Below are 25,707 nucleotides of genomic sequence, written 5' to 3' on the forward strand. Positions count from 1 at the left end.
AATTGATGAAAGAAAAAAAAAAGGGCTACATACAAAGAAGCATTCCCACAGACATAATGACTATCCACCAGACCAGCACAGCAGCTTTAAATTAAGTTCAGGAAAGGAAAAAGCATTACCAAGATCTTTGTAGTTATAAGACTGCAGTTTTCAAACACTTTTTTGGCAAATCAGTTATTAGCAATAAAATGCACATGTTAAATGTGGAACAGAGTGACCCCTATTGCATTGCCAACACCACGGACCTTGGAAAACTATACTCCAAAATCTGGAAATACTAATAGAAAATGAAAACTATGTATATCTTGACACAGGCTGAAACTGGTGTTACTCTTGTTTCTTGTAAAGAACCCTCAAAAGACTCAGACTTGCCAAACCCTCATGGATCCAAAGGCAGGCAGACAAAATTGAACTCCCAGCCCTGCAGGTGACACCACGATGCCCTTCCTCTGCCTATGGTGATCAGCCTTAGAGATTGTGATAACCAACATCCCATCTGTCAGAAATCCTGCAAACTTCTAAATGCTGACAAACTGACCCACATTTGACACTTAAACACGCTGATACTCAAGCAGTTACAAGCCGTCAAAATTCCTAAAAATTTCTCCACCACTTAAATTACAGGGAAAAACTTACGAAGGTCACGGCGCTTGAGCACCTTACACACACGAGACTGGGCAGGCTGAGGCCAGCAAAGCCTCCCCAAAGGGCACGGACTCTGCTCTGCTCCTTACACCCACCACATAACCAGAGTTCTGTCCTCACAGGTCACACTGATGCAGTTTTCAGCCACATCTCTCTCCCACAGTAAGGAACCACTCAGTCAAATTAGCAGTGAGTAAGTTTAATAATAAATCATTATTTTTTTTTTCTTTTAAAATATGGTGCATTCTGTGAAATTGGTCACAGAACACAGCAAAAGAAAACAGTAAAGCTGTGTTCTAAAAGGGATTGTAAAATTCCTACAGAATTGGTCCATTGCTGGCTATTAAGGATGAGCCAGCCTGCATTTTTGGCTAAGAAAGTCCTAAAGCTCTGACAGAGAGTATCTGGCAGTAAATAACAGGTGAAAAAAAAATTATTTTATATATGTTTCTATCTATTCCCAGAGAAAAAGTTCTGTGATAATTCCTTTAGTCCAAGTCTGTTTGGCAGCTGTTACCTGTTTAAGAAATAGCTAAGAAAAATTGGAACAAAGGCTGGGACAAAACCCTTCCAGAGCACAAAGAAAATCTCACCTTGACTCACTCAGCAATCATTAAGGCTAAATTTAATTACTAAAACTAACTACTAAAGCAAAAAGTATTTTGCACAATAAGAGGCAAAGGTTGCTTCTTAAAATGGTTTAATAATATTAGCAGAAATAGTAGTTAAATTTTGCAAATGGATTTAAATTCACTCTTATTAAAGATCATGGTGTTTTGTTTTGCTTTGTTTTGTTATGGATCAGAAGCCAGACTGTATTCTGACAAGACTTTCCATAGCTTCAATTCACAATAATTTTAGTATGGAAAGATTAAAAAAAATAAAACACTTACTGTGCCACATTTCCCTAAATTTTATAGCACTATATTTACTTGAGTGTCTGAGACTTGAGTATCAGCTTCTCAATTCCACATTTAAAACTGTTTGTGGACAGGAATAATGCAGTGCTCTTGATCAAGAAGGTCACACAGAAGAAACACGAGTAACTAAATACTTTGACAGCCCAACTACCACTTGAACATAAAACTAACAAAGCAGCTCTGCTACAAGTTGTTTGTTTTTCTCTTGTGTATTTTCTGCAGAGCTTCAAATAAAGTAACTTTTATTAATCCAAGTATGTAAACTGCCTAAGACAGTCAAAATAAAAATGGCCGCTTCTATTTGAGACACATATTTAATGATGAGTTGAATGCAGATATCAGTTTCACTGTAGAAAAAATTATATGAAAGAAATAGAATAAGTATAGACTCATACTTGACTATATGAGGTGAAATGAAAACCATTCTGGGTAATTCTCAGAATGGAGGCTGTAGATTTGATGCCAGATACAGCACTTAGAGCTAGATACAGGTAGAGGGCTTTGAATCACCGCCCTGACCACAGTTCTCAAGGAAGCTGTAACTCAGACCTTCTGAGGACTCAGGTACAACAATTTTTTCCTCTGGCTTCTCCCATGTTGAAGAAGAAGGAACACTAGCTAGAAAACTGGCTATACTGTTACTACTCTGTTGAAGTTGGATCAGAGTCAATCATCCTTTTGGTAAACCTCTTTCGATTTGTGGCTAAGTAACTTACCATAAACATGTTGTGAAGCATAGAAAAGAACAGCAATGTGCAAATGAAATCAACTGAAATAATAAATATTTATGTATTCTACATTTTAACTGAGTGTCTTCCTCATTCATACTCTACTCTCCATGTTTGGTTTCTAAGTATAACAATAAGCTGGGGGAAGATTCTGCTTGGTCTTCAGAGTCACTGGAAATTCCAGCAGATATCTACCTAAGTCATAAAATGTTAAGAAGAAAATTGAATGGCAAGAATAAAAAGAGATGTTGTTCTTTAAAGATTAATCAGAACATGTGAGACAAAGATTACTGGAAGTATAAACATCAACTTTCCGGGTACTAACAGGTCAGATGCCAGCCCAATACACAACATATACCAGCCCAAACATTCTCTTCAAGCCTTTTCTCTTCAGAAAAGCCTTTCTTTGTTGAATGAAATTACCACATGCATTCAGGAATGCTCTAAATATTACTACTGACATCAGGTGGAACCAAAAGAATGGAAATGAGTCCTTCTTTAAATATCACATCAAAGGAAATGAATGTTGAGCACTTCAGGTATATTTACTTTATTCCATTGTACCATCTAACTTCCAAGATCTTTACTAGTTATTTTTAGCAGGTTGAAATAACCAGTTACAGGTACATATACACACACCCACGTTCTATTGCTTTAATTCTTTAATTAAAGCCAAATCAACAACCCCACTTTTAACTGATACTTGAGAAGAAGGAAATTTCTGATAAAGAACATAGGATCAATTTACAGTTGTGTGGATTTATCCAGTCAACTTTTCAAAAATTTACATTTGATCAAGTCCAGTGACTTTTTAGAATGTCTTTTTCTCAATCCAAGAAATAATATGTTAAGTAATATACTTGAAATATATCAGTACATCATTTACTCAAAGTAACAAAAACAATTCATCAGAAATGTTTTTGAATGATAATCTGTTGTAGCTACCTGATGTTTTCCCACTTAAAACACATTGTAATATTGTATATTTATCATGTTAAAATGCCAAAGAAACAATTTCTATAGGAAAACCCACTGCAATATTAATACTAAGAAAATATAGTTACTGGTACTGAGAAAAAAGGTAGTGATGTGTGTAAGCATGTGCACATCACAGTCTCTGCAATTTCCAAAATGCACAAGCATTTAAATAGGCATACATTTATTCATATTTTTGGGGAATATTACCATGAGAGATTATATTGGATGTGTAATGACTACATCCATACCACCAAATTTATTCACTCTGTTTCAACCCAGATCCCTAGACTCCTTCTAAGCCAAGCTGAAAACATGACAGCTAAAGGCTCAAGCTACATATCATCCCCTTAGGGGGAAAAACACAGGTGAAGCAATATGTGTCTTACTCTAGACAGAATAAGCTTATGCCAAAGCACTTCATCTGGCAATTAAAGCTCACTTTTTACAGAGTACAGATAATCAAGATGAATATCGAACTTAAAGTCTCTATGAGAAAATTTCCAAAAATACCCCGAATTATTTTAATGCTTAGAAGAAGTTGGACTCTTCACAAGAGCCAGTGGGTTTGTGTATAAATAGGTCTAGCTCATTGGAATCATTCATGGAATACAAATAAATCATAACTACCACTAATTTTGTACTTGGAAGTCAGTTACTGCACTTTTTAACAAAGCTGCACCTTCAAGTGCTCACTGTGGGACAATTCTTTCAGAATCATACTGGTTTAATACTCTTTTCCAGTTTATAAAATATTTAAAAACTATTAAGGGATATTTTAACAAAATTATAAGCACATGTTTACTAGAGCATAGCTCATCAAGTCAGTAGAAAGATTTTAAATTGTTACAACACATTTGCTAGAGATACTTCTATTTCTATGTTCACAAAACATCAGCAATAGAGGAGAAATGCTGGCATCTAACTTCTATCAGCATATGAATCACTAAAAAAATTGCCAGCCATAAGAAGGCCACTATTGCATGCAAGTAGAAAACAGAGTACTTATTCTGAGTAGCATTTACAACTACTTATAGCATATGACATTCATGTCCACAATGGGTTTACAACTAGAGTTCCTTTCATATTTCCTTACAACTTTTGAGAATTTCCCTTCGTTAACATTGCACTTATAAAACAGTCTTAAAGAAATGTTAGCAGGGATGCCACCTCTTCTCTACATCATTTTCCAAAATTATCAAATTTAAAATGGCATTAGCTGAAAAAAGTAATAAAAAATACTTTCCCAAGTCTCTGTAGACAAAACAAGGACAAGAAAGATATTATAATTATAGCAAATTAATATACTAATGTAATTGCACTGTGTGAGGAAATAATTTTTAAAATTAGAAATCATGATGATTATGCAGAGAGTGTGAATTAGTTGGGAGAGAACTGTAAGCTTTATAACTTAGAAAAGCAGGCATTATTTTCCAAGCAGCATTAAATTAGTGGGTCCAAGTTTATTACAGCATTTATTGTGGCCCCAGTCCAGGCTGAATTCAACGGGAATCTTTCCACTGACTTCAACAGACTTTGGACCAGCACCTATGCTGTATTGTCTTATAGCATCTTTGTCAACTGGGAATAATAAAGTAACTCAGATTAACCTGCCTGAAGTTCTAGATGTCTTCTAATTACCTGTTTCATTACAATTCTCATATTTATCTTCTTAACAGTAATTAACTGTTCCATATATATAATGTTGAATTAATTTAGTTAAAATAACTTCTCAGTCAGAATGAAGATAACCTAGGTTGAAAATAATGTTAGCTCTAAAAAAATACAGCTACCTAGAAGTTATACTTGACGGGAAAACCTGCATTCAGTCTAAGAAACCTGTTTGAGCTTACAGCACTATGTAATTAACAAATGATTGCTGGGAGTATTGTGCAGTCAAAGCTGTCATCTCCCCCTTTCTCAAGTGAGAACAAAACTAACAACATCTGTTACATGACCCAGGCACTCAGAAAGTCATCAGCAAGACTCTGCCCTGTCTACCTCAACAATTTAGATATTAGAAGAAAGAATAAAGAAACAGTACCAAAAGGTACATTCAACTAACCAAACCTAGTTGTAAAGAAATAATGATGCATGCCACATGCCTACAAAAATCATAATTTTCAGCTGTTTATGAATAAAAAAAAACAACTCACCCAACTAACAACTTTTTTTTTTTTTTTAATTTACAGGTAAAGGTCAGAATTTTCAAAAATAAATAGGTGTTCTTTTGAGAGCAAAATTTGCAGAGAAAATGCTAGTTTTTACATCCCTTATGATTGTAATGCTGACACCTTTGAAACGCAGGCCACCAGAGCTCAGGTCCTACTATCAAGGCATCTCAGACTAGTAGAAAAGCATGTATATCAGATAAGAAACTATAAATTTTGATAGACTCACAGCAACCACTCTGTTGAGTATCCTGATCACTTTCCTCTTAAAAAGTGACAGGAAAAATATTTTTCTTTATAGACTATTTATATAGACAGTGCTATTTTATAGCAGGACCTAATTTAAGGTGATATAAAATCTGAAGGAGTATTTAGTGCTCTGAAATATTCCCACAAGTAATAAATTCACACAACACATGATCTTTTGAGCACTGGAAACACAACAGGATCTTTATACTTTAACCTCTGAAGAGATTAAAAGTAGAAATTCAAGAATCAGACTAGGTGGATAAAAAATAAAGTAATAGTTTCAGAAAAGAATTTTTTCACAAGGCCTACTAAGCAGATTTAGGTTTGCTTTTATCCTAAGTACTTCATAATTCAGTATCTAAATGCAAGTACAAAACACAAATGTTGAGTAAATGGCATATTAGTACCTAAAATTGGTACATATCAACATAACATCAACATTAGAAGCAACAAGAAAAACATTACATGACATAGAGGCAAATAATAGTAACAAAAAAACTCCAAACTTTTTATGCATTCTACTATATAACTAAGTAAGGATTGTTTTTCCCTTTTTTCCTGTTTCTATCAATCTCAGCATAGCTATTAAATGCAGTAGAATCACATTAACTTTGTATTTGCTTTCCAAACATACAGGATATCTGGCCATACCAGTTTGTTTTCAGGATTTCTGCATTATGAAGACTGTACAACTTCTATTGTATCTTGTAGCATATCTTAAAAATATTTCAAAAATAATTCTGCTACCATTGCCTAGCATAAAACACACATTTTTTTTCAGAGAATGCATTGATCTATATCTGGCATTCCCTATGCAGTTATGAAAGATCATTACACAAAAGAGGAGTGTAGGTATAACAGTGGGAGTCAGGTCAGAAGCTGAAAGTCATGTTGTGCTGCTATTGCTGGCACAAATAAGGCCACATCTGAGATCTTGAGATGTGACCTAAATATTGAGACAAAACTCTACCATTTTTAAGTGTTTGCAGATGTATTTCTGAAAAATATGAGTTCTGGAGAGTAAACATGAGCACTTGCAAATGCTCAGACATATTACTTGTGGCAGGAGAGCATATGCTATGCCTAGAAGAGTGCTGTAAATGTCCTGCCAGCTTTACCCACAAGCACTCACTTCAGTGTTCCCATCTGCATAATTGCAAACACAAGGAGCTTCCATTGAAACCAAATTCTGAAAAACCCTACCTACGTTAAAAAGCACAGTCAGGCTGGAATTAAGCTCAAATAAATCTTGATTTATTCTATAGACATTTGGTCCCTAAAAACAACATATTTATCAAAACAACCTGTCACCAGTAAGATAGATGACTAGCCATTGAACTACTTAAGTGACAGCATGGTCTGGTTTTGTCACCAGAAAAATGAGCTTGATTACTACCTTTACCAAATCCTGAATTACTCTGACCATACAGTCACATGCTATTCTACAGAGTGGGTAGAACTGGGATAGTCTGGTTAACTGAAACTCCAAATAATATGATTGAGAGAAGTCAAGCTCATCTCTTGAAATTATTTACTTATCTTTGCAACTTACTTCATCTGTTTGTAACTTTGGGGATTAGTAAGAATAATAATATACCAGAAAGTATTCTGTGCAAAAAATAACCACACATCTCAAAGGCTGGAGGCAATGGGAGGGAGTTCAGTTCACCTGTGTTCTCCATTCTAGACAGTTAGATGTTTCAACATGCATTCACTTCACAACCATGTAATTTTTATTTGCTTAACAAGAGGGATCATAAGATTACTATTTTTTAAATCGTCAACTTAACAAATTAAGCCATGTCTAACACTAATGTGGCTAAATGAAACAAATAAAGACTGCATGTCTGTTTGTGTGGGTGGGATATCCACACAATCTGCTGAGCCATCCCAGGGCCACAGCTGCATGTGCCTGGTTACTGATATAAAGTCATCCAGCTTCAACTGTATCATCCAAGGCTTGTCTTGTGCTTAGGCAGCCCATTTGACTGTGCCAGGGATGGCACAGCACAGCTCAATCCCTTCCTACCACACCAGTGCCCTAACTATAAGGGTATCCCACCATAGAAGTTTACACTGAATTCCACAGAAGGGGAGCTGAGAGGAGGTGCTTACACATTATATTTCAAATACACATTGGGGGAACAACAGAAACAACACAAGCAGTAAGTTGCACAAGATATCATTCACAGTACCTAAATCCAGCTCACTTTCCAACAGGTGAAAGCCAATTACCCTCTACTTGAATAGAGGAGCCCATATATCTCACAGCTGAGGATAGCTTTCATTTTCCACAACTCAAACACACATTTTAACCTCAACATTTCTGCACTGAACTGCAGAAATGCTGCCTCTTCCAGACCCTAAATAGATGGGAGCACTGTGATGGTCATGCAGGATGGTGCTACATCAGCAATAAAGGCAGATAGGCAGGGATGACTCAGTGTTTTACATTCCCTAATTGTGACCTTGAGGCAATTTTAGGGTCAGTACATAGCCTTTATACTCTTCAGAACCTCCACTGATTATAAATGAATGGTACAAGCAATTTAGCTTTCTCTATCAGGATTGTTTAAATTTTTTTGTAGTTGTTTATATTTTGGAAGTCTCCCTCTATAGTATTTTGCAGTGATTTAAAAAAACTTCTTAGTACTTTTAACATCTTAAATCTACCACTCCATTTCCCTTTAAAGCAAAATTATGGGACTTTAGTGATGAGTTGACATTGTTTAAAATGTTATATTGTGAATGTTATATATATAATTTATATTGACTTTAAACCAAAATACATTTCAGTAATAGATACAGTTCATACTTAACAAATGTCATCACATTAGAAAGACAGCTGTTAAAATATTAAATACTTTGTTTTCTCTAGTTCAGAAATGCCCTTTCCCTTCCATTTCTTAGATTAATTTTTTAAAAAATCACAATGACCAACTAACATTTCTTTTGTAAAAATGAAAAGAGACAAACCAAGGCAAAGGACAATAACAGAACTCACTTTTATCACATTTGTTAAGGTGTACCAACTTACAATAAACCAAAATCCCTCCAGTCGTATTTTATGATATTTAATTAACATTCAGTCTTTCTTACATATGGAGACACCATAAACTGTAAAAGGGTAAAATGCCTCACAGTTATTTGGGTCAGAAAAAGAGGAAGAAATAAAGCCAAGGGAGGAATTATGTGTGTTTTTCACTTAAGACAGACAAGTGGGAAGGAAGTGTCTTGGGCATGATTTTTTAGTGTTTTGCAGTCTATTCAAAATTTGAGTAGTTTGAGAAGGTTTTGGTGAATATATAAAAAATTTAAATGAAAAAATTTCAGAATTTTTCAGCTAGAAGTCTTATTTCCAACTCCTCATTATCAAAACTTTTTATCATATTTCAGACCCTGTAACTCAGACTGCCTCCCATTACATGCAATACCACAAAATTTCTGACTGCATAAAGCTGTATCTCTTTATCTTACAATTCTAAATGTAATTTAGAAGGCAATTCATCTGTAAGGCAGTGCTCCACCAGCTGAGCTCTGTTTACTGCTCTTGGCCTGCAGAAGAATTGCTGATGGTTTGATGACAGCTGGCTGTCTCTCAGCACTCAAAGCTGCTATCTTGGTTCCTCTGCTTCAAGCAGTCTGCCGGCCTGGAAGGAAACAAGGAGGAACAGAGGAGGACAAGGAGGAAACAAGGAAGGACCAAGCCCGGCTATCAGATATTAAGGAGAGGTAAAATGAGCTGCCCAAATATTGGCAGAGGAACAATGTCTTTGGAAAGAAGCAAAGCAAAAATGAAGCAGCACAGTCCCCAGCTAAGCAAGAAGCAGAGAGATGCAGATAATATGGTGTAAGAAGATGCAAGGAAGTAAAAGGCCAGTAAAACTGGGCAAAGGAAAGGCAGTGGTATGTAGTGAAAAAAATAGACTTTAAAAGTGTGATTAACAAGTATTTGCAAGAAGATACTAATCATTCCTACTATCATGTAGTAGATATCAGAGTCAAACCCATCCAGAATCTTTCCTCAAGTAAGTAATTATTAATATCTAACAACATCAACAGGACAGAAGCCAATAATGAGACAATTTTATACCACATGTATTGCTGTCAGTATATACCACAGTAATACGGTGAAGAATCTTTTCTTTTAATGCATCTTTGACTTTTATCATTGCTTTTAATTAAATCAAATTTAAAAATGAACAGCAGAAAATAAACAAGCATTTTTTAAAAAATTTATATACCAACCAATTCAAATCAACACAAATTAAACATGAAGTATAATAGCTATTAGCTAAAAAAAAAAAAATACAAAACCCAACAAAACTAATAAATCAGTACATAAGGATACGTCAGGAATTTAATCACTTACAGGTTCTCCTTGATGTCCTTCTAGGCCTGGAGATCCAGGCTGCCCAGCTTCTCCCTTTAAAAAAAAATCATAAGCAAGCAACTTTATTTGCATAACAAAAATAATTATTTTACATAGTAAATAATATTTTTAGTCTAAGTAAAATTTCAAAGTAATACACATTGAGACTTCACCAAACAAACATCTCTTAACAGCTTAATGCACAGCAAGAAGCAGCATCAATCCAATATTACCTCATGTTGTGTCTGACAGCTGTCAAACAGCTTGCGAAAAGAGATGAGAGAAAAATTTCTGTTCACTCAGAACAGCAATTTCTGGTAGAAAAAATGCATAAAACAATAACAGACTGTTACTGACTAATTGCTAGTATAAATAATAGTGTGAAAAAATATTTCGAAATACTTCAGAATACAGCAACACAAAAAATTATATTTATCAAAATAAGTATGATACTGAAGTATTTTGAAAATCTGAATAATTCAAGGAAAAAAAAAGCACATAAACAAGGCAAAAATATAGATATAGATGTAGATAGACACATACACACACACACACATGTATAAAATAATCTGTCTCTAATTAACTTAAAATTATAAGAGCTGGACTTCAAGTAACAATGGGTAGCATCTGGGTTTCCAGCCATGTTTTTTCCACATTCTTTCCCAAAATGAATATTGTAAAAAACCAGGAAAGCTCCAACAGAAATTTCCTTCAAAGACAGCCTGTTTTTAGTGTTCTGAATTTGATTACAGACCCAGAATGAAGCAATGTTTTATAGCAAGCAGATGCTGAAGTCAGGCTAACAAAATGTTTGAATGAAAAATATGGCTTCTATTAACTATTGTACTATAAAATTAATAAAACCTAATGAGCACATCATTAGGTGCATCATCATGTTTATGCTGCAAATTCAATAGATTTAACATCATATTTTTGGTACTACAATAAGGAAAATAGTCCAGAAAATGTCTTTCAGTTTAAATGTACACACATTCACACAATATACTGAATTCTCTGTACACTGCTTACAAGCATAAAACATATGAAAGTACTCTCCAAATTCATGCTTTAGCAACACAATGCTTCACTCTAAATTGCCACCAGTGATAGTTAAAATTTTATCTTAATGTTAACTGTGAATATTACCTTCCATGTTATCAAATACCAGGGAAGAAAAAAATCTAATTTTTTTCCTACATTGTAAAGTATCAGAGAAGGAATTTCTCCTCCAACTTAGCAATGATATCAATGTATGTGTGCACATATATATATACACATACACACACACACACACATATATATATATATAAAATAAGAGAGGATTCATTTGAAATAAATTCCTGGAGGTAACCAAGCTCATATCACAGATAATAGAAGTCTAGACAGGACAACTGATGGAGGATTGATTCAGCTGACTAGACACCAGGAGTTGAATTCCACTGCCCATACACAGAAATTTGATCATATCTAAGATACCCGATGGTATCTTGTTACTCACACTCCTGAAAAGCACTGGCTTTCCATAGGAGTTATGTCACATTTTTCAGCTCCCTGAGGATGTTTTGGACACTAATGCATTTCAAATGTGCCAGGGGCTTCTTATGTGCACAACTAAATTGATACCTACAAGTCTGCCTTCTCTGAGCTGAGTTACTCTCCAGACTCCACTGATACTACCCTGATCCACCTCATTGACAGCTGCTGCCTGGAAAGATTTAGGTCTCTCACAGGTCTTGTGTCATACATCCCTGCTGCAGCATTTGTCACAGACATGCCAGCTGCATCCCCAACTGCACTAGACAAACATGGTCACAAAATAGAAGACCCAAATCTTCAAATACAGCAATATGAACTTAAAATTCAAATGCACTCAGATTTTTGCATTTTTGGACCTTGAAGTAAAATTAATCTTGAGCAGCCCTAGATAATTTCATTATTATTAAAAAAAATCCTTATAGGAACAAAGCTGCTGTTGAAAAACTTCCTTAGATCAATTCAGTTGAGCATTTACATCACATATTATTCAAATCTTTTCCTTGTAGACTGTTATCTGACATTACTGAAGTCTATGTTTTAGCAAATTAGAACAGTGCAAGCAACAACTTGCCAAGCAAAACATTCAGGAAGCTCACAAACTACAACACATTATAGGAATACCAGATCCTGTTGCCTTTTTTTCAAGTAGACACATACTGAGTTGACTTGAAAAACTGTTCTACATCAAATACGAACAGCAATGCATACTGAAGAGAATAAAACCACATACAAAAATATTAATCCAATACTGAAGGTACTTTCCCCAAATTTTCCTGCAGCTCCCCTCAAAAGCAATTATATTCCCCAGTATATGCTTGTATATAAATCTCTTTAACAGAATAACAGGGTTAGAGAAACACAAAAGGATAAGGGAGATAAAGTATAAACAATCTCCAGTGATGAATAATACACTCTTAATAAAAGCTTTTCCTTTGCTCAAGGAACAATTGAAAACAATGAAGTCTGCTCATTGCTGCAATAAACGTCCACATCTCCCAGTAACAACATTATTTTGATTTCCAGTAATACTCCACAGAATAAACTCAGTATGTTTACACCAGGAGAAATGCTATGGAAGACTTTTTTATCAAGATATTAAGATCTATTTCTACATACCTTGAAGCCAGGACTGCCAGGTAATCCATCTTTCCCATTTCTGCCAGGATCTCCCTGTGGCAACATTTAACAGCAATCAGCAGGTAAATTAACAAGCACAAGCTAACAACAAGTTGTCTTCAGAAAACTTACAGATCGCCCAGGCAGTCCTGGAAACCCTGTATCACCCTTCTCTCCTTTTGAACCCTGAGAAAAACAGCAAGTGGAAAGTAAATAGTGCTCAATGTTTATGCTGCAAATTCAATAGATTTAACCAGTAATTCATGTATGTTATTTCTTATTTTGAAAAATTATGGAAGATCTATTTCTTTCTTAACTCAGGCAGTTGTCAATTAATAACACAACCCCATTACATAAACAAAGATATGCTTCAAACTGCAGAAATGCTAACACAGACCCTCTTTCAAATTGCTTTAAACTCTAGACGAAACACATGAAGAAAATACAAGGCCAGTGAAAATATAGCTGTTAACACTGGATGGCCAAATTATACTCTCTGCTTTAAATAAATTACAGATTAATACATCTCTCTTCCCATCTGCAATCAGCCTCACTCCTTTCATGTGCTCTTCTCCTCCCTCCCCTAACTCTTCTCCCTCTCTCTTGTTTGGTAATATGCACATGTGTTTTAAAAAACATAGACTTCTTTGCAATACAATTATTATGTATGCCCTCTATATGGTGCATTACACTATAGACATATTTACAAAAAATACGTGCATTTTGTGCTATGTGAAAATGAATTACACCAATCTACTAACGAAATGAAAAGGTTCTCAAAATATCCAAATAAGCAGAGCATGAGTTTGACATTACTAAATGTAAATACATCCAGTAAAAGCACTGAACATTTTTCTGAGCTGTAAATAAAGAGTTACATTTTCTGTGAATATGCATGTTATAAAAATATTAATTATGCTCTCTGGAGCTCCCATGCCCAGGCTCCCAGTGGCAATGCGGGAGCTCCTTGAGGGGAGGCCAGGGCTGCCCCAGCCAGACACAGCCGGTTCCAGCCGGACACAGCCGGTGCCAGCCGGACACAGCCGGATCCAGACAGACACAGCCGGTTACAGCAGGACACAGCCCGTTCCAGCCAGATCCATCTGCCCGCCGCAGGGCGCAGCTGAGCCGCGGCCAGGGCAGGAGTGGGGAATGTGTTCAACAAGGGCCACAAACATGACACCAGCAAAATGAGGAAAGAGGAGAAAAGTGGCAGCTCTGCAGACCCACGAAGAGGGTGCTGGAGCAGACATTCCCCTGTAGCCTTTGGAGGGGCCATGGTGGCGCTGTGGTAGCCAAGGAGCAGCCATGGAGAATCTGTGCAAGGCCAGGTTTGCCCTGGACACCTACGGCCCATGGGAAGGAGCTGTCCCGGAGCAGGTGAGGAGGGTGAGGGGAAGAGCAGGGAGAAGCTGTTAAAGACCACCCTACCTTGCTCCCCATTTCCTATCCCATGAAGGAGGGAAGTTGAGCCTGGGAAAAGGCAGGGTGGAGGAGAAGGGGGTTTAGTTGTTTGGTTTTTTTTCCGTCATTATCCAGACTTATTTTAGTTGCCAATAAATTAAATTAATTTTCCCCAAGTAGCCACTGGTTTGCCTGTGACAGTAATGGCAGGTGATCTCTCTTATCTGGACCATCAAGCTTTTCCATCTTACTTTGTCCTTCATACTGTTGAGAAGGGAGATTGAGAGTGGTGCCTAGGGTTTGCAGCAGGCAGCCAGTCTGGGTGACCCCATCACAGATACCAATAGTATTTTGCTTTAACTTATGCTTATAAGGTCACTTGCCTTTTTTCCATATATTCCTGGCACTCCTTGATCTCCTTTAGGACCTCTTTCTCCCTAGACAAAATGTATATGAGCAATTTTTAAAATAAAAGTAGTTACATAAAGATATATTTATATATATATTAAGTACATATGTATAGCAGACACAAAGAAGGCAAGAAGCTCTATGTAAGCCCAAGTCTTAAATGCAAATCCCAAATTTGACTAGCTTTCCTAGAGGAGAAGGCCAGAATGTCCAACACTGATGGTGAGATAATCCACAGTTTGAAGGCTTAAGTCTTCTACTTTCTATAGAAGACACTTTGTGATTCTCATTACTTTAATAGAGGCAGGAACCTAAGTGAAAATTCAGCACCTTGAAAAGGGCTGGACTTTTCTGAAGACCTTATTTGAAGAGTTAAAAACATGAATTTGGAAAAGGTATGAGGTAAGTTCTGTTGAGTACTAACATAGATGAGCAAAAACTGTGACGAAAATTGCTTTGGGGAGCACACACATGAACTAAACTCATTGTGATAGGTCAGAACTGTTCTTTAAAATGCTGTTACTCAAGTAGAATGACAAGAAAATCATATAATTGTTTTTATTTTTGTGAAAGACTATTTGTGATGAAGAATCTTCTAAGTAGTAGTAAAATCCCATAGAGCAAAACAGAAATTAAATAACAAGTGGTTTCTATTGTTTGATATCTATGTAATGAAATCCCATGGCATGTATCTTCCCTAAATATCAGCTTCATATCTATTTATTGTGAGCAATTCATCAAATGCTCTGAAATAGTATTGCATATAGACATGTTTACCCTTTAAATTGAACTACAGGGCAAGCTGAAACACAGGAATGCTGTAACAAGAATATTTAATTTCAACCTTTGGTGCTGGCATCCCATGCAATCCAGGAAAACCAGGTAGTCCGCTGTCACCCTGAAACAGCAAACATACTTTAAATCCTTGTATCAAAATAGTGGTAATATACTACAAGAATCTTCATATTCTTGTGATCAAGTGATCAACAAATAGTGGAAAGATGTAAAATATCACAGTATCAACTTCATAACATTAATGTGATGACCAATAAGAGATTTTTTTATCTTTAAACAAAATTCATTACATAAAAGAAAAACCTTATTCACTAAAATTTAGACTAAATTTACTAATCTTTTAGTAAGTCTTATGGAGGTTCAAAAGTAGCAATTTATGACATTATGAAATTTCCTACCAGCTTATACTGGATTAATGAAGTATTAAAAAATAAGATATTAGGTACCTGCTCTACAAAAGAAACCTAATTAAACCAAATACACTTATAAAATAACTTTGGCAATTTGAGAAATGAGTTCTCATTTCAGAGGAATAAAGAATCCACTTAGGTAAAAGCAGTTAGCAATTGAAAAGACAAGGCAAAGTACCAGTCTTTTTATTGTTTTCAGAGGTGTCAGTTATCAGGAATTCCAAACTTTTGCTGTTGGTACTGAAGATCTTTAACTGACAATTTGTCTGCAAGTTCCCTCAAGCAATAACAACAAAATCCTAAATTACAGCTTGTCATTACTTGCTTTGAAACAATAAAACCAATCCTAGTTGCTTGTTTCAGTAGACTACTTCACATGAGAAAACAGCTAATCACAAATCATTCTTGGGCAATTAGAATGCTTTCTTTCTGTTAATACCTATTTTTATACTGAACAATATATTTAAATGTGTTTAATATATTTCAATCAGATAGAAGGAATAGTAAACTATGCTTAGAAAGTTATTTCATAGAATATTTCAAATTCTAAGACAAGGGCTAAACCAGGACAACATGTCTCAGTGCTGTTTATCAAAGCCATTCATGCCTAAGCAGATTTGGAAAGCTCTGTCATATATTTGCAGTAGGCAGGAACATGACCACAGGAACGACAGCTTGTGGATTAATGTTATCACAATATCTCTCAACAAATAAATATTAAAAGCAGACAATGGAATGGCATTTAAAAATCAGCAAAGGTTATAAAATTAACACTTCATATATCCATTGCTTCTTAATGAAAAAGTGTAGAGTCTTGATTTCTACTCAGAAGTTGTGGTTCAATTATTGGATAAACTAAAACATTTGGAAATTAAAACAACTTTAAATTAGCTACTTCAGAAACTTTACAAGTAATGGGATGAAATAAAGAAATGAAAATTTGGGCAGAATTTCCAGGAAAAAATCCTAATGGGAAGACCTATTTTACAATGGAAATGTTCACTAAAACAGTGCTGGAAGCCCTATTTCTTGGCTTATTTTACACAAGGCTAGACTGAGCAATAGGAAATAATCTGTCACAACCCTGCACTGTGAAGCAATTAGAGCATCAGCAGCATCTTAATTTCTACACATAGCCCAATACTGACTGATTAGATTAAATTCTAAAATCAATTGGATTGAGATGAATAAAGCACAAAACACATAACCAATTTTCAGCTCTAACCCTGAATTTGAGCATTCTGCTGAACAGAATTTGATGAATTTGAGGACCTAGTTATTGGGAACTTTAGAAAAAAAAATCTAAGATCTGCTGGGAAAACAAGTGCTTGCTTTACAGAAAGGGCTTTGAAGTTTTAATGAATCAAAACCAAAATAATTGTCATTATAATCAGCTTAGAACTTTTCTAAACATAAGGCAGAAATGTGAGAGAAGGCCACAGCCAATGGCAGTTTATTCACTGTGTATACAGAAGATCCAGAGTGAAGTTTATCCTGGCTACCAGGAGACAGTTACATATAAGCTTCCGCATCTGTCTGTCTCCAAGCTACTGGCTACACCTCGGCTAGAATTTTCCACAAAATGTTTTGCATTCAATTAGCCAGTGTTTTCTGATAAAAAGTGCAATCCAGAAAAAAAGAAAAAATCCTACCTAAGTCACCTGGATACTCACTTAAAGAGAAAAAGGTTGAAAATATTTAAAAAGAAACCATTCTGACAGATGTCTGTATTGTGCTTTCAGGTACCCATACTTAGATACACTTTCTAAGTATATGTTATTCAGTGAAATAAAGTTGTTACTGGCAGTGCTAAAGCCAATATAAACTTTTTTAAATAAAGAGGGCCAGATTCAGAATTTAAATTTAGGATTCTTAGTCCTTCCTTATCACCCTTTTAACAAACAATTCTCACAGAATACTCGTGTGAAAATACTGATGCTATTACCTGTGCAACCAAAAATTATAAAAGGTAAAAGCTTTTTATCTGTCATTCTTGTTTGGGTTCTTTTACCTTTACCCCATCTTTTCCTGGTTCTCCCTTGATACCTGGCAATCCACGAGGTCCCTAGATTGAGAAAGAAATTACCAGCTCAAATACTAATAATAATAGTACAATCTGATATAGAATTAGACACAGAAATGTGACACAACATGGGCCAGAGACGAGTGTGTCAGCTGAGTGATTCCAACCTTTTGGTGACTGGACACAAAAGCAGAACTAAGCACAATGTGTACCCAGCATGGATGAGCATGGTTCACTATCATAATCTGTGACTGAGGAACACTGAAAAAATTTTTGTTTTAACCAAGGCCCACTCCAGGAAAAAAGGAAAAAAAAAAAAAAAAAAAAAAAAAAAAAAAAAAAAAAAAAAAAAGAATATCACAGCCATATTAGCCTGTTCAAAATCACAACCTATCAATGGGTGAGCCCAGAGATGTCCCCTGCAATAGCCCATCAGACAGCCTCCACATATCCCATTTTGCAGGCTTGCTCTTGGCCCCAGCAGGCTCTCAGATAATTATTTCCACAAATGACTAAATCCTTGACTATTATTCAGACTGGATTATGCCACAAGTAAAATACAGCAAAGGTTTTCAACAACTGTCTCAAGTAAGGATAACTAAATTAATGCAATAAAGAAAAAGAATTCTCCCCCATTAACCTGGGCTTTACGTGAAACTTGCTTGGGATTTGTGAATTCTGGGCAATCCATCACCATGACAGTACTTTAGGTCACTGCTAGTGACTCACAGAAAAATTGAAGAAACTACTGTTTGGCTTCTGGATCAGGATAAGAATGTCTAAGCTACAGCTGAGTCCATCTTCTAGAGGCCTTACCTAGTGCTGCTTAGATTTGCAGTCTAAAAGTCAGCCTACCTACAAGCCCCAAAGCTGTGTGAATTTCAAAGCAATTCACCCAAGGATGGCCCCTGATTTCATGACACCCTTTGCATCCTCTTCATTCCTCACACCTCAACTCTCCATAACAAATGAGATATTGAGAGAGACTTGGCAGGATTTGTCTCAGATATTCAAATTCTAGGAATGAAATAGAAACTTACTTGAATCCCTGGGGTTCCTGGGATACCTGGAGTTCCTGCTGATCCCTGGTATCCCTAAGGAAAAGAACCAAGACTTGTGACTTTTCAAAAGCAACATACACAAATTCCCAAACACCTATTTAAAAAGAAATCTTTATAATAATAAATATAAAATAATAATCCTCCTGCTTATTAAAGAACTTTTGTCACAACCCTATAATTTTAGGTCACAGATTTTAGCAACTGCTCTGACAATCATACATTTGAGCTTTAGACTTCGGATTTCAAAAGCTTTCATATCTGCAGCTGAAGTTCTCAGCTTCCAGACTTTAGCTAAAACTAGTCATTTTAGAATTGCTACACAAAAGCATAACAAACATATTGTTTTATTTTCCACTGGAAAAAAAAATTAACCACATATGTAGACACATTTTTTTTTCTCTCTCTTAAGAAAAATAGCTGAAACTTGCCAATACTTTTAAAGGCTTGTATCCAGTTACAGAAATAAGCTTTAACAAGCAAGGTATGTTCTAATACATTATGCAATTAGTTTTATAATATCTCTACATAATAAAAATTCCATTCTTGATACTAAGCACTTAGCTATGAACTTGAAGGTATATAACAGTCTACACAAATAAAAAAAGAATCATTTGAATGACTGAGACTAAAAAAAGAAATACTAAATAATTCATGAGTTAAAAAGAGAATTTCAGGAATGCTTTGCTAGAAATCAACATTGGCAGAACAAGAGAACTTCTACAGAAACCAAGATATATGTCCATGTTTTGGTGGATTTGATTCAATTAGTACAGGAAAGATAGCCAGTTTTCATGCAAAATTAACAAGGGCTTTAAAGAATCCTTTAAAAGAGACAAGTTACTGAAGAATAAGAATTTTGCATAGCTCATTTAAAAACATGTCCTTGCAGTGGACAAAATGAGCTACCAAGAGGATTTTATCAAGAAAGCATATAAAGCTAGAAGAGAAATTGTTCTATAATATTCTGAGGCTATTTGGTTCAGATATTTCAACAGGCAGACAAAAGTAAATTTGATAAATCCCATTAAATGGGCTATCCAATTTCAAATACCCAGAATCTGATCTTTATTTGAATTGATAGAAATAATAATCCTATTTTCAAATGGGTTTCAAGCTTAAAACTGTGGCAAAAAAGTTTCCTGAGGTGATTTCCATACTGGTAAAAAGAAGCTAATATAAAATTTTCAGTACAAGGGAGGCAGCGTGTTTGTCCGATTTCTTCTTTAAATCAGTCAGAGCTTCCTAGGAATAATAAACAGATCTAAAATTATTTGCTGGGTTAGATACAAGAGAGTCCTTGCTGTACCCTCTTCCCAAAAGACATTTGAGCAGTTGCCCGATGAGCCAGCTGATAATGTTTAATATAGAAGTAAACAGAATTCTAGGTCTCTGTCATACATGGATCCTTTATCAAGCATTTTACATTTAGTGCTCAAGGCAGTTCTAGCAAAATCAGCTTTAACTGTAGATGGTATAGTATCCCCAGAGTGCTTATAGGTCTCCTAGGTAGCTGAAAAAATTCACCAAACCAAAATATGACTCTAAAAGTTTATCCATTTTTTCCTTCTCAAAAAAAAATGCTATGACTTTCTGTAGGATATAATTCTATAAAAATAAAACTTTATTTCATAATTTAAATCTCTGCAATGCAATTTCCCTTCTCCCTCTAACTGAGCAGGGGAAGAAGTAGAAGAGGACAATTTCCTGGCTGAACTGAATTTCAAAATCACAAGATGAATGGAGGACAGCAGAAGAGTTTCCAGCTTACAAAACTGCATATTTAGCTCAGGGCTAAATATCGTAATGTGATTTCAATACAAATAAAACACATTGTCAATGTGTACTTTTAATAGAAAGCTGGAAGAGAGAAGATTCAAAAGGAAATTCACAGAAAGCCAAATAAGTTAGAATCACTATCTGGTATAAATAGCAGAGTGATTGGGCAAATTAAAAAACACTTTCTATAAAATAAAAAAAACACAGATTTCATAAAAAATTAGTATATATATATGTATCGCTACTCCTTTTGCAGTATGGATCATCAATCTACACGCTAATGCTTACAATTTTTTTTTCACTAAAGTCAGCTCAAATCCTCTTTCCCTAATCACAAAGCCCTCAGTAGGAGTACCTGTGTGACATACATACATATCTGCAAGAACAGCAGTGCCAGAGCTGCCATTTTATGTTAAATGGACAGAAGTAAAAATTCTCTTTTCAATTGATGAGTTCAGGACTAAAGGTTCTCTTTCAAATAGGGTGAACACACTATATTTGCTACCAAATAATTTTTATCTGAGCCTGTTCTTCCCTCATGAACTTCTCAAAGGACACACAAACAGCATACTTTTTCTGGTATATTAGTTAAATAGTTGCCTCCACTGAAATCCTAAATGTATCCCACCTATAATGTTACTACAATGTTGTCAGTCAGCACTACTCCATAGGACTTTATACTCTCATTTATTATTTTACATCAGTTCATTTGAAATCAGGATTACACAAAATTTACCTCTCAGTTTACTGTTGTGAGAACAGTACTGATCATTTTATGGTGCCTGAAAATCCTTAAAAGGAGTGTGATAAACAGCAGGACATTGAGATTAGTTTTGTCCCAGATTTCTGGGTATTTGAAAAAATCACAGACAAAATGAAACTTTGGAATTTAAAGAAAATGGCAATAATTTGCAATAATTTTTAAGGAAAAAGATTGAACACACTTCTAAGGTCAAATAACTTATATAATAGCCACAAAGAATTAGCAGTAGTGTCATCATCCTTACTGGAAAAAGAAACTTAGTTTGCCTGTAAAGGAAAAAATTGAGCAGGAAGGACAAATGAACAGCAAGTATTAATTGCAAATACTGGGTACACCAACAGAGGAAACATCAGTATATCTTCAATGCATTTGCATACCTAAAGGACAACAGCTCAGACAGCATTCTTAGGCATATCTCGTCTGATAAGGATAAAATAAAAATAAAAATAGAGGATGTATGGATAAGGGAGTGAGAACTGCACTGCACACTCCCGTAATGAAAAGCTTTTGGAGGCAATGGACAAAATCAACAAGAAAGGCATGAACACAGGCCTGCTTGAGAAAGACAAAGGGAGAAGTAAGCAAGCTCAGTTTGGCTAGGAAGGAACCAGCGATCAACAGAAACGGTCTAAAGATATTCAAGGACTGTAATCACTAAGTAAAAAAAACTATTTAGGGTGATGTAACTAAGCATAGTGAAATTCAACTGCAAAAGGAAAATTTAACTTGGCATTAAGGAAACACTGAAAGGTCTGCAGACCTCCTGTGGTAGTTTCTTGCAGAAATACTTTAAAGCACATCTAAAGTATTACAAGACAAGTCTTCGAACTCTTTTCATAAAATATATTGCATTTTAACAGAAATTGCTGTAACTATGCAGACATGTATCCATGTTTATTATTTCTGCATTTCATTACACTTTCCTCCATTAGCTACTCCATCATCTGTCAAGACTTTCATAACTCAGAAACCCTAGCAGAATATTTTACTTAAACACAATGTTCTCAAATAGCACAGAGGAAAAAAGATCCATCAAGATCATTCAATAAAAGGTTGTATATCCAGTTTAAAAAATTCCCAAGCTTCAGGCTATTGGGAGATAGGATGATGTACCAAGGGACTAAATTTCTGCTCACTGTTTAGATGCTCATCTTTATCATATGCTCTGCCTTTGGCAGCTGCTGCAGGTAGCAGTGTGGTCTTTTGTCTGAACTCTACAGCTGTCTCTGCAGCACAAGTCAGCATCAGGCATTGCCCTGATTCCAGACTTGTAAGTCTCAGGAAAGGCATTACATGCCTGTATCAGAATGGAGCAGAAAGATTTCCTCTAACAATAAAAAGGCCAGGGATTACTGAGGAATATGTATTTTCGTGGAATTGATGACAGCATTTCACAGCTGAATTATCAACTCTGTCTATGAAAGTTTTCTGAGAAAAGTAGCTGTAGAGTGTAGAACAACTTAAATTCCATGCAAACCATCCAGTAGCACAAGGAATTCTATGTGTTTGTGAAACTATTACCCATTTTTATTCCAAAAGTATTGCGGAAATAGCTTATCATTGCTTTTATGGCAAGTACATCATAAAAGATTTGGCTTTCAGTTGGTCACCAGGTCTAGGTAATACAGCTGTAGTAATGTTCTATAATCTTTAAAAACATACATTGGAATGATCAGAAATTACTTATTATGTGAGGCTTTTGATACCTTATGAACTCCAGATCTGTTTGTAACAGTAAAGTCAGTCTCACCATATGTTTTGTAAATTGCTTATTTTTTCTCATTTCTTATTTTATTTTCTTGTACATGCTGTAAAGACAAGGCAAATTGTTCCAAACTTTCATGAGTGAAACTAGATGGAATACTCAAAAATTGTTCAGATTTGCCAGCTGCATGGTTTATAGTTCAAAATTGACAAATTGATGGATTTTTAAAATTTCTGTAGCAGACTGATAACCTATTACCTCTATTAACCATGAGTGTTCAATGCATAGATTCTGATAATTTATTTTTCCCATTAAATTTTCCCCTTAAATTGAGTTTTTCCCCAATACATACAAAGCATACTTTGGAATAAAAAATAGCTTTGTGACCACACAGTTAGGCTGCTGAGTGCTTCCAGGGCCAGTAATCACTCCAACTGCTTCTTTCTCATTAATAATGTTAATGAAAATGAGTTCCATTTGAAATTCAAATATTGTCTTTATCCTTGCAGTTATTTATCAGTTTTCTTCTCTTGACTAGCCAGTTTAATAATTTCAAGTTCTAAATTATATTTTTATTGGAAAAAATGTACTTTCATTACTTATGCTTCTCACTTTCAGGCTTTTTTACAGTTCCTTTAATTGATATTTTCTGTATGTAACAGAATATAAACAGAGGTGGCAATTAAAGGGAAAAACAAAGATACTCTAAATAAAACTAATAAAAATAGCATTTAAGAAATTTTTGAAAATAATTAATGTTTATTTTCACTTCCTCAAATACTAGAGTGAAATTTTACTGGATAACACCAGGTAAATAATTATGATCTGGTAAGACTGCTGATATTGATAGGAATTGTTTTCAATTTTTCTGGACTAAAACTAGCATTAAGTATTAGAACAATCCAGCCAGCCCACAAACAAAAAACTAAATTTTATTAGATGTTTCACTCTAAAATCAGTTTCATATAGTAATATAAATGCATGCCTAAATCCTTTCTCAGAGGAAGAAACATTTTGTTGACCATTTATACTGTTCCAAGAAAATTAATAACAGATAGGCAAACTGGAAAGACTTTAGAGAAGAACATAAAAACGTGTTTGGGAACAGCAGAGACTGACTTCAGGAAAAGCTTTTCATGCAAAAGACATTTGATTAAACAGGACTGACTACATAACTACCTGTAAGCCTATGGTGTTGTCTGAACTAAAAGCTTGTTTCTCAGAGTTCCCTGAGACATAAAACTAAAAAGATTCAGATGAACAAAGTTTCCCGAAACAAGAAAAATCACTGACAGCACAGAAAATATGCTAGTTGTATTCACAAATACAAAAGTAAAATAGAAAGAAAAAAGAGAGAGGAATCTGTTTTCCTGCACAGTGGATCTAAAGGGTCTCTCACCATTCACAGCTAAAATGTCACCTGGAATGCACCCAAGAACCAACTGTAAGCAAAGATAATGTACTGGCCAAAGGAGCAGATGATTTAATTGGTTTGCAATTATGTCCTTACAAAGAACAAGTGCAGAAACTACAATTGATATTTCAGAAACATTCTTCAGTTAATAAAGCTATAACATTTAGATGCAAGCATTTAAAATATATGTAAGTTCTTCAGCAAAGTGATACAATTTGTCCTGCACTGGAGTTTTTGATTCTCATTCTGAGATAATCCGGTGATCTTTTTTATGTTCAGAGAATGACCATCTATGCACATTATGACTCATTTGCAGGAAAAAATAAACCATAAATGCCAGATTACAAAGTTACACTTGGGCTACAGTATCAATTTATTTCTCTTTCATTATTCATGCTGGTACAATTTCCAGTGCTTATGAGAGGACAAATTTGCTTATGAAGTGCAAATCCGTTTATTAAAGTATGAAAGAGTCATAACAAATTGTTTCTAAAACAATACAGTTGTACCTGTCTGGATGCTTCAGAAATGAAGCCTTAATTTATTTGTTAGGAGGGGGGGAGGAGAGGGAAAGGGGAGAGGGGAGAAAAGAGAGAAGAAGGGGAAGGGGAAGGGGAAGGGGAAGGGGAAGGGGAAGGGGAAGGGGAAGGGGAAGGGGAAGGGGAAGGGGAGAGAAGAGAAGAGAAGAGAAGAGAAGAGAAGAGAAGAGAAGAGAAGAGAAGAGAAGAGAAGAGAAGAGAAGAGAAGAGAAGAGAAGAGAAGAGAAGAGAAGAGAAGAGAAGAGAAGAGAAGAGAAGAGAAGAGAAGAGAAGAGAAGAGAAGAGAAGAGAAGAGAAGAGAAGAGAAGAGAGAAAAGAGAAAAGAGAAAAGAGAAAAGAGAAAAGAGAAAAGAGAAAAGAGAAAAGAGAAAAGAGAAAAGAAAAGAAAAGAAAAGAAAAGAAAAGAAAAGAAAAGAAAAGAAAAGAAAAGAAAAGAAAAGAAAGAAACTGACATTTCCCTACCAATATCCAGTCCATTCAGCCGTTTCATTAAAGCTTACATGATATCCCTTTACTTTTCAAAATATCAGTCTTAGCTGGATTAAAGGCAGCTCTGCTATGCTTATCAATACTGTAAATCTATTTCCAGAAATTAGCATGGTCAGTTGTGATGGACACCTTCCTCCTATAAAAGACAGTTGGTATACTTGTCTTTTATAGGACATCAGAACTGCTCTTCATAAGCTTAAACATCACC

The 25,707-nt window shown here is 35.2% G+C and overlaps 1 protein-coding gene across 1 annotated transcript in view; it reads right to left on the reverse strand.

The window, feature by feature from the left end:
• The window catches only part of COL21A1 (collagen type XXI alpha 1 chain), a 69,690-nt gene that overhangs the window by 24,655 nt on the left and 19,328 nt on the right, over positions 1–25,707 (reverse strand). Inside the window, exons 10-16 of the mRNA XM_021551120.4 lie at positions 18,793–18,846; positions 17,741–17,794; positions 15,369–15,422; positions 14,500–14,553; positions 12,845–12,898; positions 12,713–12,766; positions 10,061–10,114 (exon numbers count right to left, since the gene is read on the reverse strand). Coding sequence (XP_021406795.3) covers positions 10,061–10,114; positions 12,713–12,766; positions 12,845–12,898; positions 14,500–14,553; positions 15,369–15,422; positions 17,741–17,794; positions 18,793–18,846 — 378 coding nt within the window. The remainder of the gene's footprint in view (positions 1–10,060; positions 10,115–12,712; positions 12,767–12,844; positions 12,899–14,499; positions 14,554–15,368; positions 15,423–17,740; positions 17,795–18,792; positions 18,847–25,707) is intronic.

Source organism: Lonchura striata, chromosome 3 (genome assembly GCF_050655825.1).
Source record: "Lonchura striata isolate lonStrDom1 chromosome 3, ASM5065582v1, whole genome shotgun sequence".
NCBI classification, from domain to species: Eukaryota; Metazoa; Chordata; class Aves; order Passeriformes; family Estrildidae; genus Lonchura; species Lonchura striata.